Here is a 16,943-nt window from a genome sequence, read left to right on the forward strand (position 1 = left end):
ACTTTACCAAGGAAAGATGTATTGCTCCTTATGATCCCTTAAAGGGACATTTAAGGGATGAGTAGGAGGTGTAACTATGGAACAGTTGTTGGGATGAATTGGCCACCAAAGCATATTTCTCAAATTTTATGCAATCTTCGTCCTCCCCACAACCCCCGTACTTATTATTTATTTATTTATTACATTTCTATACCGTCCAATAGCCGGAGTTTTTCTTATCCCACAGCCACCTGAAAAACCTCTGCATATATCTGACCTGCACCTCCCAAATCCCACATGATGCTCTCCCTGTACCTGAGGCCTCATAGCAATCATGTTTCCCATTTTGTGTTTCTAATGAGGTGACTTTGGCATGCTGAGCATGAATTGCTTATGCACACTTAGCCAATGAACAAATGCATTAAGGTATCAAGATCTTGATTCCAGACTTGGTAGTGCCTATCCTCTTTCTAGAGCTATCTTTTTTTTGCAGTGAGGCAAATTTAAATCACATTCGGACTTTGAGCTCACATTAAGCTCTTAAGCTGCAAAACCCAAAGCTCCTTTCTGTTATAAATCCCCTTTATTTCCTTTAGGAAATGGAGAGGGAAATAAAGAGCGTATTGCGAAGTGGGAACCAAGATGAGGTGCTGAGTGAAGCCTTCCGGTTAACCATAACTAGGAAAGACATTCAGACCCTTAACCATCTCAACTGGCTCAATGATGAGGTAATCTAATTTCTCTCTTTGTCTAAGCATGTTATTTTGTACTCTCCAGCTGTTTAGTGATAGTATAAAATCTCCAAATGAATGGCAAGAGCCTGTTAACGTAACATAAGAACCTGGTAAATCAGACCAAAGGCCTATCTAGTCCAGTTTCATACAAAAGCCAAACAGAAGCCTATGAATGGATCCACAAGCAAGGCATGAGGTCATGGCCTGCTCTCATGGCAAGTGGTAATTCAGAGGCATACAACCTCTGGACCTGGAAGTAGCATAAGGTCGTCCTACCTTGTAGCCATGACTTGTACCCTCCATTAATTGGGTAAGGATGGCAGCAAATTTCATAAGTTAACTATGACTGTTTTGACACAGTCAGGTCCTTGTGAGTTTCTATTTCTGGCATAGCAATTAGTATTGGCGCAATTGCTGCAATGCCCATCAGGATCTTGGCTTCCAGGATCCTGGAAAACCTCTTGAAATGTGACGTGATGCATGGAATGGTGGGCCAGAATCTGCTTTCATAAGGTGGTTCAGAAGCCCCCAAAATGACAAATCAGCCTGTCGAAGCAGGTCCTTACAGGGGTGCCACTTGACATATGAAGACAGGCTAGCACCACCCTGTAGTGCTCTTCACAATTTACCCAGATGACGTATGCACATGTCCTTTACAAGCTCCTTAATTGCTGCTACCACTACAGACTCCTATGATCTCCCTCTCTCTCATCTTGAAATGCACAGGGGGTGGGAAGAATGTAGAAGGAAAGCGGTGCGCAATGAAAGGGTTCCTCACTCAGCATCTTTAGCGGCAAACATAAGAAAGCCTGTATTGGTAGCTGAATGTGTAGTTCCTTGTTTCTGCACTGCACTAATTGAAATACCTAGCCTTCACGGTGTTTTGAAGGGGGTGAATGGGCTGTCTATAACCTTGTCTGTGGCCTTTCTCTGTCTCAGCAAAAACAAACAACATTACAAAATCATACACATTGACCTGGTTTGGATGACACATCAGCCCATCATGGGTTAATTAACTCTCAGGGTGCTGCAGTGTGTGCCATTTACCATTATGAATATGCCACCCCTGTCGGGGATTGCTGTGGCTTGTGTTGTGCGAACATGGGCAGCATGAGCTATTTGAGAGTTAAACGAAGTTAAACTAGTCTATTCTAGTTTCTTGCAGGGGTTGTTTAAACCTCAAACAATCCCCACCGCCTAGGTTTGTATGACATGGCAACCACTGGCCAGAGCTTGCATATTCATAATGGCAGCCGGCATGCGCAGCAGCTCCTTGCAGGTAAATTAACCCACAATGGGCTGTTACGTTGTGGAACTTGCCCTTATGTTAATGAGCAATCCCATTTTTTGTTAGCCGATTTCATCAGGGCTGTAGGACTCGTGTCTCCGTATCTAGTAAGGTGGAATGCCACCATTTGCTTAGTGAATGACTTTTTGGGAATGCAAAAAAAGATTTTTTTTGGGAGGGAAAACTACTTGTCATTTAACCATATGACAACATATGTTTTCATCTCCCCTTAGATTATTAACTTCTACATGAATATGCTGATGGAGAGAAGTAAACAGAAGAGCTTTCCAACTGTTCATGCATTTAACACATTTTTCTTCACCAAGTTAAAAACGGCTAAGTATCAAGCTGTGAAACGCTGGACTAAAAAAGTGGATATTTTTTCTGTGCACATCCTGTTGGTGCCCATTCATCTTGGAGTCCACTGGTGCCTAGCAGTGAGTATGTTTTATGTCTGTGTGAAAGAGATTGTGCATACCAAAACCCTTAAATTCTTCCTCTTGTCTGTCTGAAATGTACTCTTAACGACTTTGGAATTGCTCCTCTTTTGTAACATACACTTGCGAGTGAACATTTTCATAGTTAAACCCTAAGGTAGCCATAGCTTTGCAAAAGAGATCTGCTACCTTCCCACCATGTTTCTGCAATCACCACTAATTGCACTCAGCTACATAAATGTGGCCATGTCCCAGTGTGGCTGAACAAAGATACTCAGTCCTAAAGTGCAGTTTTCATATATCTTCGCTAGAACTTTGCCAAAGGTCTACTTCCAACAATGTTATCAAGTGGTCCCTTTTCTACAGAAAGCAAGCAGGAAGTTTATGATTTTGAGTAAGCGTGTGTCAATGCCTCAATGAAAGGCTCTTGTCTTATTTAGGTGATTGACTTCAGGAAAAAAACCATCACCTACTATGATTCCATGGGTGGAACTGACAACGATGCTTGCAAGATACTTTTGTGAGTATCCCAATATATTCAAGATTTTCCCAGTCAAGGGTGAATGGGAGCTCAGGGTGGATAGGAAGCAATCTTCAGGACAAGCTGCTGCTATCCTTGTGACATGTAGCAATAGCTGGTTTTCCAAGATTTTCTTAAAGAGATGACTAAAAGCAAGCTTTCTCCAGTAACACAGGGAGCACCATTTCTTTGAACTGTCTTTACTAGTTGTAACTTCCACTTTTCTGAGATAGGAGTAACCTAGTTGGTTTTATCCTGTGTTGGCTTCACCTAAACATTTTGAGCGGATATAAAGTGGAGTAGGCAGAAGGTAGACTGGGATCTGCTGGTCACCTACTGCAAATCACCCAGGATCTCTGGGTGGTTTGCAATAGGTCCCCAAGGGTTTCTGACTCCCAACTGCTTAACAGCATCAGCAAGGAAAAGGCTTCTCCTCTCGCAAAACTAAGCTTGTTGAAACAAAGAATGCTTGAGTGTGAGAACCATGAGTAGATTTCTGTGTGGAAGGACTGCAATCTCAATTCTGAAACTAGAAACAAATTCGTGGTCTGAGCTACGTCCTTAATTCTGCTAAGTTTGTGTCTGCTATCCCCCAGCCACTATTTTGTGTCTGGTTATCCTTGAAGTGCCAGGAAAAAACCCAAAGTAGATCTCGGAAGCCTATCCACCCTGATGTAGGGGATGGGCTTCCATTTGCCAAAAATGTTGTATCCCTCATTGAACCACTAAGGCTGCCTTCCTAAATGCACTTGTTTGTTTATTTAAAATGTAATATAATGTAATATATGTATTGATGTATTTGATTTTATATATGACTTGTAATTGGCTAAAACCCATTCAGGGTTGCCATAATAATAAATGAAAACATTGTTATCCTGCCTTTCTACTAAAAAGTGCTCGAGGTGGCTTATAATGTGGAAAACAGAAGAACAATAACAATACAATAATACAGAGAAACTGCAAAAAGAGATGACCAAATAAACACATTAGCTAGTAAAATGGGGGATTACTTGAGAGTTAGTCCTATGAGATTGACTTTCAAGTACGTATGCATAGGATCAGGCCTCACTTTGGACTCCTATATCTGTACAGGAAATGGCCAATGGGGAGTCTGCGCATAGTACTTTTAAGCTAGTTAGCATTTCAAGGTCTTTTTTTCCATGTGGCTACTAAAATATAGAATTAAAGAATATATGCATTAACGCATTAGATACCTGAAGACTCCCAACTGTTGCCGGAATAAGACACATTCTTTAAAAGGAGTCAAGGAAAGGCCTTAAATCAAATCAAAGAATGCATTGCCCTGTATCTTTGGTATGAACAGATTGAAACAACAAGGGTATTATGTGCAAATATTGATTTAAATTATTTAATTTAATGTTTAAAAATTTGAATGGTAAGCTGCCCAGAGATAAATGCTATGAAGGGTGGCATATAAATGTGTTAAAAGTAAATAGAAGTCCCACTGAACGCAGTTGGAATTTACTCACCAGATTACACTATAGCCTGTTTTCCATGAATCCTTCATTGCTGATGGACCATAGTGGTTATTTCAACAGGATACATTGCCATTCCTGACGAGCCCAGCTGCATATAAAGTGGCTTCTTTTGCCCACTTCGTTTCCAAAATTGGGTAAGACTGGGCATGTTCATAACATTATGGCTGACGCCCCTCCAAAAGCAGGAAAGCAAAGTATTGAAATCAAAGTACTGAAATTAAGCAAAATTTAGAAAATTTCCTATGGCTTGATCCTAAAATGTATGTACTAGCAAATAATTTATATACCAACCAAAAAATGGGTGGGGAGGGGGGAGTATCAGTGGTGTATCAACATGTTGCTAAACATTTTAGTGTCAGTTGTTCAGGAATGTTAAGCAGGCATTTTAGGATAATTAAGTTATGAAAGTATTTTAAATTGTGAAGTTTGCTTCCATACATGTCTGTACGCTTCTCAATACCTCTAGTAAAATTAGCGTCTGTTTCAAATACTCTGCATTGTTTATGAACAGTGTCCTACTGCCTTGAATGTTAACTGGGAATTGACATGCTGGCATAAGGCTTAGAAGCATTAGAATGTAAACTTGTACATTAATTTTGGTAACACCGCACATTACAATGCAAAAGAAGACCTGCTTTTCATTATAAGATAATTTCTCCAGGAAAAGGCTGTGCTGTCAGGTGAGCAGCCCCATTTGATCTTAATATCTGGGCAGGCACATAAAGGAAAAGGTGCTCCACCAGTTGTCCAGATCCTAAGCAGAGTAGGGCGTCACATGTCAGTTATAAGCACCTTTGGAGCTAGTGCAATTCCTTCAGAACTGTTATAGTATGTGGTGCAAAATGCCACTCAGAGCCTGTGGCATTTTGCACCAGCTGCAAAATGTTAATATTTGTAAACCGCCCAGAGAGCTTTGGCTATGGGGTGGTATAGAAATGTCAATAATAATAATACAACATATATACACTGTACAGAAATAATTATAATGTTTAAGTAAACCAAGAAGTTAAATATGGTTAATTATAAAGGTCCATTTTACAAGAAGCTTTATGAAAGATTTCCATTCTATGACAGAATAAACATTTTCAGCAACTAATGTAACTTTGCCAGTGGCATAAATTAAAATGGGTGGAATGAGAAAAGTATTGCTATGGTTCACTCCATAGACAGCACATATTGGATATTACAGAATTGCTTCTAACATTTAGAATGCAGTCCTATACCCAATTTCCTGGGAGTAAATCTCATTGAATGCAATGGGACTTTCTTTTGAATAGACTTGCCTAGGATTGCACTCTTAGCTACAGATTTGCATTTACCATTAAATAAAAATCTAGTTTTCTGAACTTTGGATCTATTTGCAATTCAGTACAGACGACAACCAAGAAAATCATATGTATTAATTTACTTTTAAAATTCTACACTGCCTCTCACCATTTAAAAGCAGCTTGCTTACATATATATATATATATGGTTTAAAGAACTAAGGGAATCCTATGTTTCCTGGGAGGGCAGCTTGAGGGGCCCTGGGCCTCTTCTCTCCACACCCAGTCTGTGGGCGGAGGCCTCCCTGGCGCAAGGGTGGAAAGGACCGCTGCTGTCATTGCTCTGGCAGTGGGATCAGGAACAAGGTGTTCCAGGGTAGTGTTGTGGGAGGTCGTAGATCTTCAGGTTCCTGTGTCCCCCTTTTCCCATGACACCAAAAACAAGGGCAAGGAATTAGTCCAGCTCAGAAGCTTAATTTCCCTCCCATTAGTGTCAGTGGGAAGGAAATAAAGAAAAAAATGTCTGGACTGAGGAGAAAGAAGGGCGGGCTGAGAAAGTGACTGTCCTTCTCCTCCTCCAACCTAGTCTAGCTATCCTATCAAAATTTTCAGAAGGATTTACTTTTAAGTACCCATTCTTATGATTGCACTACATAACACTTGGACAAGAAAATCCCCTGCAAGATAGCAGATTGAAAACTATTTGAAGCCGTGACTGAAATTCCAAGCATTTGCCGGGAAGAAGGGTGCCCTCCAATTAATAAGGAAGTATTTTGGCATATCTTCTCTGGATGCTCATTCTGGAGATGACATAGGACAACTCTTAGAAAGTCTTGCTCTCCAGCATTGCCATCATGATCTTCTGAGAGATTTTAAGTGAAGCTTTACCCACTGCTTTTGAATGGCAGAGAGTGTCCAAGTGGTGATGTATTCTATCCTGTGGTATTGGAAATCCACCACATTTATTTTAGGTATGAAAGGAAAACATGTATATTTTTCTCTAGAAATGAAAATAATTTGGAGCAATCCTTAAACTTATTAGCCAGTAAAGGATCTTTTTATTAAAGTAATATTATTATTATTATAGTTTCTGCAGCTGAAACTCTCCCCACGGCCTGAGTTCGATCCCAGCGGAAGCTGGTTTCAGGCAGCCGGCTTGGGTCGACTCAGCCTTCCATCCTCCCGAGGTCGGTAAAATGAGTACCCAGTTAGCTGGGGGAAAGGTAATCACGGCCAGGGAAGGCAACGGCAAACCACCCCGCTATAAGGCCTGCCAAGAAAACGTCAGCGAAAGAGACGTTTCTCTTTCCCCTCCAAGAGTCAGTAATGACTCAGTGCTTGCACGAGAGGTTCCTTTCTTTTCCTTCCTAAGGGCTAAAATAGATAAGAGTTTATCTTTGTAGCATAGTCTGCCGTTTTCTAAATTAAAACATGGAGTGTATTGGTTGATCGTATTAGAATGGTGGCTTATATTCCCCTTATACAAATCTATGATGTGGCTGCAGTTGGAGTATTGTGTACCGTTTTGATCACCACACTTAAAAAGGATGATAAAGAATTGGAAAAGTGCAGAAAAAAACAAATAAAATGATCTGGGGGCTCGTGCAACTCCCTATGAGGAAAGGTTACAACATCTGGGACTGTTTAGCATAGAGAAAATGCTAAGGAGGGGAAGCACGATAGAGGTATAGAAAATTTTGCATGGTGTGGAGAAAGTGGATAGAGAACATTTTTTCTCCCTCTTTAGTAATACTAAAACCTGGGATCATTCCATGAAGTTTGATTGGTGGGAGAACCACAACAGGTGAAAGGAACTAGTTAAGCTATGGAATTTACTGCCACAAGGTGTAGTGACGGCCACCAATTTGGATGGCTGTAAAAGGGGATTGGACAAATTCATCTAGGATAAGGCTGTCAATAGCTACTAGTCTTGATGAATATGTGCTCCTTCCAGGTTCAGAAGCAGGATGCTTATATACACTAGTTGCAGGGGGCGCTGTTGCTCTCATGTCCTACTCATGGGTTTCTCATGGGCAGCTGGTTGACTACTGAACAGAATGCTGGACTGGATGGACCTTGGTCTGATCCAGCATGGCTCTTCTTACGTTACGTTATTTATAAAATGAATGGACAACACAAGTTGATTTTGTATAAAGGAGAGACTGAGGGTCACTCTATATAAGAGATGAGCAGTATAAATCATAGCCTTGGCAAATGTCTGCTAAATCTTGCCTGGAATTAACGGCTGTTTGTAGAACGCAACCAAGATTAAGTGAAGGCGACTTCTGTTATATCACTGGGAAATTGAATGGCTTGACACTTCATTTAGATACATACGAGTTAAACTTTTTGTCTGTTAAAATGCTTGATGAATAGCCACTGGAAGAGTTTTGCTGTGGATGTTATGGCTCGTCTGCCACTTGGGCCTGTTCATGTTGGCAGATCTCCAAAGGAAGCTATATATTTATTTATTTAAAACATTTATATCCCGCCCTATATCATTAAGAGCTCAGAGCGGTGTACAGATAAAAGCACACAGTATAAAACAATAAACATGCGCAGTTAACAAATTAAATATATGAAGGCTTGAGGTTCTCTATGGGGAAGCCAAATTAGATCCAGATTTGGCCCCCAGCGCACTTGTTCCAGCCCATGAGATGGCAGCATAGTTAGAACAGGAACCCCACAGATTTGACCAGGTGACTAAGGGCAAAGGTAATAAAATGGGGCAGGGGCTCTACTTCCAGCTGATTGCTGCCCTTCCTGTAATTGCTTTTCCCTCTCTATTTCCTTTCAGGAGGCTTTAATTGGTTGAATGCAGTGGGAGGATCACACCGGGAAGAGGGGACGGAGGTCCTATTCATGGTTAGTGACCCTTTCATGCTTTCAATCTTTAGAGCTTCCTGATTTTTGGTGAGTTTTGAATGATTTGTTTGTCCCTTTTTAGAAAAGGGAGAGATTTATGGGCTGTCATAAATCTCCTATGACTTACTTTAATTGTTAATATATATATATATTCATCCCATTTTAATAATTTGTTTATACAAAGTTATTGATCCAGAAGAATCAGAATGGAATTATTTAAGAACTTTAGGTAGCTGAGCTGGAAAGACCTTTCTCTGCCTAAGATCTCAGACAAATGTCAAGAAATACTTTTGTAAGCCGCCATGAGAGCCTTTTTTGGCTGAATGGCGGCATAAAAATCCTTAAATAAATAAATAAATAAATAAAATAAACTGCTGCCAGTCCAAGTAGACGATATTGGGATAGATGAACCAATGATCTGACTCCATTTAAGGCACCTTCATGCATTCATATATGTCACTTGCTTTACGCTGGTGTGTAAGGATCTGAGAGGAGGCATACATGATTATGTGAAATCTAATCAGAAATTAATAGGCAAAATTAGTATTTATTTACTTCAAAGCCTTCCCCAGAGAAAGTACTGAATGTGCTTCAGTTGAGTGTCACTGATGATTCAGTGGCCTGGCACAGACATAGTACTGATTCCCAGTATTATTATTATTATTATTTATTTATATAGCACCATCAATGTACATGGTGCTGTACAGAGTAAAACAGTAAATAGCAAGACCCTGCCGCATAGGCTTACAATCTAATAAAATCATAGTAAAACAATAAGGAGGGGAAGAGAATGCCAACAGGCACAGGGTAGGGTAAGCAGGCACAGGGTAGGGTAAAACTAACAGTATAAAGTCTGCACAACATCAAGTTTTAAAAGCTTTAGGAAAAAGAAAAGTTTTTAGTTTTTAGTATACAGTTGTTTGCAAATTGGCGACATCCTAATGAAATAAGTTCCTCCTCCCCTTTCCTGGAAGAGTTCCTCAGTGTTAACCATAGTTTCCCATCGCATGTGCACTACTACAACCTGAATACATACATATTTATTTATTTAAAACATTTGTATCCCGCCCTATATCACTAGGATCTCAGGGCGGCATACATATGGTGCTATCGCTGCTTGTAAGTCTAGGTATTTCAAAATTGGGGGAATAAGACCCACTTCAGATATTAAGAAGTGATGTACTATGAAGCAGGCATGAGTCACACTTCTTATGTTCCTCTCTAATGGGCTAAGAGAGGTGTCTACATGTGAGATCCAGGGATAGCTCTTGCAGAAAACGTTGTATTGGCTTGTCATGTGGACAGTGTCCTTCTGGTTACCTTCAAAATATTCACATGATGCCATGTTCTGTCTCGGGCGGAAAATGCTCCTAGATATGTATCTAGGAGGAGACAATCCCAACTGCTTCTGGATTTAGATCTTATTGAAACTATATAGTCTATCTTGCTATCAGGCAAATTATTGTATTCTTTTGTGCTTCTCCATCCTGAGACAGACATCTCTAATAGGAAGCTGAGGTACAGTCTGATATTTCAGAATATCTGGTCAACAGCAAGTAAGACTTATGGGTGTTCTGTCTCCAGCATTTTCCCCCTAATTTATCTCCTTGAATATACTTGTGATTTGAAGAGCTGCCTCTCACTTCAATTAAATATGCTTCATTAGAAACATAGGCCAGGATCGCGAAGAGATATTGGCGACTAACCAACCAGCTTATGCAAATATGGTGGGGGTGGGGTGGGGTCTTTGAACTGCAATATCATAGGCTGCTTTTGAGACTACTCCCCCCCCCCCCCCGAGGTGGTTTTCCATATAGCATGGTGACAGAGTGGGGTTGCTACTTTGTCGGGCACACAGAATTAGTTGCACAGTCCTTCAGAGAAGCAATGAAATAAGAGCTCTTGATATAACTGAATGAACTAGCTACTGTACTAGTTAGTACAATCGTGTTCCTCCTCTAATGGGCTAAGAGAGGTGTCTACATGTTAGATCTAGGGATAGCTCTTGCAGAAAACATTGTATTGGTTTGTCATGTGGACAGTGTCTTCTTTGTCACCTTCAAAGGAGGAGGATCAATGGAAGAAGATAATATATTACAGATATACATTTTACTTGTGAAAATGCTGTTGAAAATTATCTTGAGACCCATATTCCATATGCAGAGGTTGCAGAAGATAAGCCACATTAAATACTTGAAGTATATAAAATATACTTAAAATAGCTCAATTTGTTTGATTAAAGATGTAACAAAATCATCCTAGTACATATATTTGGAATGACTTATAACTACAAGCAGGGCATTAATCCAACAGGAGGAAGCATTAAAAAGCACAAGTTGATTGAGGCCTCTCTGCTTTGCAAATAAGGTACAATGTGTTAACAGGAGTGAGTAGGAACTGGTTACAAATAGGGGAAGAGAAACTGTCTTGAAACCTGAAAGAAATGCATTGGGATGAAGTACACAGGACTAATTACGTTACTTCACACTTTCTGTCCTACCTCAATAAACCAGAGTACTACCATGCAGTTGGACCATCTGCCATTATTTTTCCTATGGCAGCATGGAATTCTAGGTGAAGCAGTAGGAAAAATGGATTCCAGAAACTGACAGAAGACAATAGCAAGTGCTTCAAAAGTTTAATGTGTGACTTTTTTTTTTAGCACTGAGGTTGTGTGTGCGTACTATGTTGTGGTATTTACCCACAATGTAGCACACTTTATTCACAATGTGGTTTGACCCTACGCTATGTTAGATGTGAAGTTGACCCTAGTAGATTTTTTCTTAACTTTTAGTTACTAATTGAGATGTAAGTTTGCAGCTACCCAAAGGCAAACGTGGTTGATAATATTTGGTTCAAGCACAAAATAGAATTGTGTGAACAACTCCACCTAAATATAGCAGAAACATATAGTAAGATATCCATCCTTCAAGTCAATGACATATGCAAGGTAGAGAAAGACTATAATGGGTGGGGTGGGCGCTAACCCAAATCTATGGTCTGGTTACATAATTGATTCATGCTAGCATATAAACACCCTGTGGAGCCTTCACCTGTCTGCATGGAAGGAATATCAACCTGGCTCTTTGTCATGGTGTGTTGTTGTTTTTTGCACTAAAGAGTTTCAATCTGTTCTGTGACTAAAGTGGGAACCAACCATGAAAACATTGTCTGGGGTTAGAAATGAGGAAAGGAAGTAGAAAATTATTTAGGAACACAGTATGCACGGGATGCAATGTGGACACTTAATTTGTTGGCTAATCTAACATTCAGTTTGCAGCAAGCTTTCTATCCAAAAAAGCAGCTTGTTCATCCTTTAATCAGGAGTTCTGCTGATATTTTTGTAGTTATGACTTTCTGCTATAGGTGTGCTTGAGAGGAATGAGTTTTATTGCTGAGTTAGAATCCTGAATTTCAAAATAATTTCTCAGAATTAATTGGGATCTCTGTTTGTTTGTTTGCTTAAACATATCCCTTCTCATTCTTCCCTAACCTCTGCAGGCATTACCTAAAACAGGAAAGCGTGGATAAAAAGAGGAAGGAATTTGATACCAATGGCTGGATGCTGCTAAGTAAAAGGAGCCAGGTATGTTGGCCCTATGTGGCTGGCCTACAAAGATCTGAAATGTTCATACAATTAATCTTGGCCTATATGTACTTTTCTAATCTAAGAGTTTGTCTGTAGATGAGGAAGGTCCCCTTTCTCCCTGTCCATGACTCTAGCTAGCCTTTTGAATGCAGATGTTTGAGAATAATATATGTACAGTGAGAAAATATGAGAATGATATCCATGCATAGCTAGAATAAAACATATCTTAAGTGTGGGTCACACAATTGCTTGTGATTTGAGTCACTGAGTGCCTGTAACAGCTATTTTTTCCAACAGCTATTGCAGACACCAGCTGACAGAGAGGTCCTGTCCAACGCTCTCCTTACCCTATCCTCTGGGCAAAGAAAGAGCTGTCATCCATGCTAGTTGACTTGCTTTTCAACAGCGCTTCCTTCCTTACAGAGAAGAACAGGGCTCTTGATTTGTTTCCCAGAGCATGGGGGGAAAAAGGGACACCTCCAACTGTAGATAGTTATACTAGCTGTTGGATCCGATAGTGGCTTCAGGCATTCAAAGGCCTCTATGTATGTTTGGAGCCTGATGTATGCTTCCACTCTGTCCTTTTCCTTGTTTACTAGTCTTGCTATCTTTGTCTCTACCTTGGTTAAAATTATACTGATCATGTTTCCGTTCTGCTACTTCATAGAGGGTCTGTGCAGTTTATAGCACAAGTATTTGATAAAGCTAACATGAGGGTTTTGTCATCTAAATAGAGAGGGCTCGGTTTGTTTGTCTCTTAAAGGAGATCCCTCAGCAGATGAATGGCAGTGACTGTGGGATGTTTGCCTGTAAATACGCTGACAGCATTACCAAAGACAAACCAATCAATTTCACTCAGGTAAGTTGCCCCTCCTGACTAGAGGCCTCTGTATTTGCACAATGTCAGCCTTTATGATCATAATGGTGCCTTCTGGCCTTAATTAGGATTGCACCAAAAGCAAACCGATTCTGAATGAAAGAAACACGACCGCTTTAGCCAGAAGAAAAGATTCAGAGTAAATAACTTCCTATACATTTCCTTATGTTGTATCAGTTGGATTCCAAGTTTCTGGTTTCCAAAGGATGTTTTGAGCAAAACCAGTAAGAATTGGGATAGTTCTGCTGCAGGAGAGGGGGCTGGGTAGTTTTGCTCCTATGCAAGATCCTTAAATGTGGGCATTCAGAGCCATGGCACTGGTGAGAAAGTTGTGCCCAATGCAGCTATGTTGTTCCCGGAGCATAGCCTATATAAAAGGCCAGTAATTCACTGTATGGCTGCAAGACTACTTTTTCTGCTTTTTGTTAACTTTTGGATATGGTGCTGGTGGTACATTGCATACATGTCTCTCCCATTGTGGCCTTCTATTATAACGGTCTTCATCTGTTAACTTCATTGAGTCCCTGCTCATTTAATGCAGGGGTGGCAATTTGAGGTCCTCCAAATATTTTCGTCTACAAATTCCATCATCTGTTGCAATTGGCTATGCTGGCTAAGGCTGATGGGAGTTGTAGGCTGAAACGTTTATAGAACCACAAGTTGCCCACTCCTGATTTAATGTATGGTCTCCTTTCTTCACAATACTCACAGCACTAACACCAGCCCGCTTGTGTGCTCTAGAAAACCTGTGCTATTGAAAGCACTTCTATCTCTCTAGATCTAGGGAACGTCTAGAGATGCAAAATTGGGGCTAGGGCTGCCAGATCAAAACTTCAAAAGTAACTGTTCTCTTTACCTAGTAATCAAAGGCTTGGTACTGACCTTGGCTTTGTGTTTGAGCAACAGGGCAATGGAATATGACTTCTTCGGTGGGAGTGGGGGTGTTTACAGTTCATTGTGTGTTAAAAATTATGTCATTTTAAGGCTTGTTGATACGATTGTCTTTTTGTTATTAAAGCAACACATGCCTTATTTCCGAAAGCGGATGGTCTGGGAGATCCTCCATCGCAAGCTGTTGTGATTTCATGCCAAATGCAGGACCCATCTGAGACTGCGAACCAGGCCTTTGCCCTTCTCAGCCATCTCCAATGAGGACTGCATGGGTTTCCCACAGAAGCTTACAAGACTGTACAATACATTTTGTGGCTTCAAAAAAAGTAAAAATCTCTTTCATGGACCTGTGGCACTCTTTCAGAAGCACACTTGCCATTTTATATTTTGAAACCTTATTTTTTCCAAGTGACTTCTGGAGACACTGAGGAGAACAGCTTTTGACCTTTAAAGAGTTTTCTCTTTTTACAGTCTCTGCTCTTTTCAAAATGACTGATGTGTACAAACAACTTGAGACCTGCCAGGCTTCAATTGCAGGTTGTGGGCAAAAGCACTTGCACTGTTGTATTGTATCTGCCATAGCCTGAAAGAAAAATTAACTTCACAGCACTCATTAAACGCAGTGCTGCATGTTACTATTGCTGCAGATGGTCTTCTGCAACAAACACATCAAGTGTGGAAGTAAAACATGTGTGTATACTCTTCTTGGGAAACCTGATAGGCTCAGATTTGCCAAGGGTATGAATGTGTATTTCTACAGTTTGCTACAGATATTATGGATGTTTCCCACAGCAGTCGTAACATGTTGCATTGCCCTTTGTTCTTAAATTATTAGGTGGAAATGGAATTGTTTAAGAATGGAAGCTCTAATAAACACCAGCACATGCGAAGCAGCTTGCTGCATTTTTTACTATGACAATGACCTTCTCTTCAAGTCTGTAGTGAAGGATGGTAAATGGAAGATGAACAACAGCTTTTCTAGAGGGTCAAGCAAAGGACCTTTCTAGCACTCAAACTTCATTCTCTCCTACTGGATGCTTCATCAACTCTTAACTGTAAAAGTCCAGGGCCAGCCATGTATCAGTTAGGACATGGGCGCAAAACATATAGCTCTCCAGATGTTGGGCTGCAACTCTCATCTGCCCTAGCCAGTGGTGAATGGGGACACCATCTGGAAGGCCGCACATTTTCCATCCTTACAACATCAGGAGGGCTACAGGTTTCCCATCCTTGCTTTAGAAAGGCGAGGCATCTTGCATTAAGAACCCTTCCTCTTGGGTGCCTCCTTCACAACCCGCCTCTGATAGGCAGGCTGTGTGTATGGAATTTGATGCAGAGAGAAATAGTAGAGCAGTAGGTTGTAGAGCAGTTTTGAGGGTCAATTTTGTGCCCAAATGCCGGGGGGGGGGGCAATCCCTATCAAAGCCAGCATTTTTTCCTTGAGCTATTGTCAGAATCTAAGGAAACCCTGAAATTAGGAAGCACTGTTGCATTGCACTGTTGATAAGCAAACTAAGCAGCTATAAGTTGAATGGATGCTCCTTGGACAGAAGATGGAGCAGTTATTGATCATTGAACTATTTGTAGATTTTAGGTAGAATATTACTTGTTTAAAACTCTTTTTTAATTATTGGTAAACTGTTTTTATACCATATATATATATATATATTTATAAGCCTTTCCGAGTGATGCAGCAGTGAACAAATAAATGTCTGCTGAATTTTACAGCTCTCTCCCATGTTCTATTATAACTCATTTGGAAGCCTGACCACCACTTTTTCTCTCATGTTCCCCTCTTCTATTCTTGATAGCCCTTAACGATAGAGTGAAGGGCATCCTAAATGGAAACTCTGCCTCCTCAAACCTTGCTTTTCATGCAGATGCACATGATGATGCAAGACAGTATATAGAACAGTCTTCCTCAACTTGGTGCCCTTAATGTTTTGGACTAAAACCTCTATCAGCCCCAGCCAGTCAGGGATGATGGAAGTTAGCATCCAAAGCTTCTAGATGGCAAAAGTTAAGGAAGGCTGATAATATAATCTACTTAGCTTCTATATGAGATGGGCTGCCAGCAGCAGCAGCTTTACATTCACAGACAGGCAGATATTTTACGGAGCCCAAGGTACCATGAATCTCACTAACTGGTGTAAATTTTAATCCAACCTGAGAAGGACTCGGCTCTCAGGCCACACAAAAAATCTCTTCCTCTGTTGCTTCTGTCCCATGCTACAGTCCAGTGTACAATTTCTGTACAGCCGCATTAATTTCAGTGGGACCCACTGCAAGCCTCACATATTTGAATGGACATTGCTCGCCGGTTGTGTTTGGTATCTGTACCTGCTGTCAGATACCAAACACAGCTGGTGGTGCGGTTAGAATTGAGGCCTAAAAGATGGTAGACTACTTGCGAAGTTCACATGCCACACATACCTCTTGATGTATCTTTTTTAATTCTAAGGAATAATAAAAAATTAATGTCCTCTTGTATTTTTTGCCATCAAATAGGGAACATTTTATATATTCTGGACCTGTAAACAATAGTTTTGTACAAATTCCCCACTGCCCTTCCCTGAGTCGTGCTCTTCCTAGACAAGTTTGTACCTTTTTTGATCTGTCTGTATATGTTTTTATACCAGTCTCTTTGGTCATATTTTTTCCTATGTTTTTTCTGCAAGTAATGATTTTAAAACCTAAAATGTTTTTTTGTAACGTGTTATTCTTAAATAAACCCAGCTGGTTTTTTTTAAAAAAAGTAAGCCTGGTCTGTCAAATTGTTTCCACACACCATTCTCTTACGTACATTCTTATATATCATGTAAGGGCAGAACACCACATTATCAGAAATACAAAGCTGCTGCCCAAAATGGCAACCTTGTGTCAAATCTTTCACTTATCCCATCCTCTGCAGCATGCAGTAAAATTTATCTTGTGTCCTCATTCATTAAGTTCTAGGTGTGTTTCCCCCTCTCCTGGCTCCATGGGAATGCTCTACTGGT

At 40.4% G+C, this 16,943-nt stretch overlaps 1 protein-coding gene across 1 annotated transcript in view; it reads left to right on the forward strand.

The window, feature by feature from the left end:
* Positions 1–16,699, forward strand: part of SENP1 (SUMO specific peptidase 1) — a 35,790-nt gene extending 19,091 nt beyond the window's left edge. The window contains exons 13-18 of the mRNA XM_063119185.1: positions 576–707; positions 2,235–2,438; positions 2,879–2,958; positions 12,089–12,173; positions 12,940–13,035; positions 14,072–16,699. Of these exons, the coding sequence (XP_062975255.1) occupies positions 576–707; positions 2,235–2,438; positions 2,879–2,958; positions 12,089–12,173; positions 12,940–13,035; positions 14,072–14,134 (660 nt within the window). The 3' untranslated portion in view covers positions 14,135–16,699. The remainder of the gene's footprint in view (positions 1–575; positions 708–2,234; positions 2,439–2,878; positions 2,959–12,088; positions 12,174–12,939; positions 13,036–14,071) is intronic.
* Positions 16,700–16,943: the final 244 nt, after the last annotated feature.

This window comes from Elgaria multicarinata, chromosome 3, assembly GCF_023053635.1.
Source record: "Elgaria multicarinata webbii isolate HBS135686 ecotype San Diego chromosome 3, rElgMul1.1.pri, whole genome shotgun sequence".
Lineage (NCBI taxonomy): Eukaryota > Metazoa > Chordata > Lepidosauria > Squamata > Anguidae > Elgaria > Elgaria multicarinata.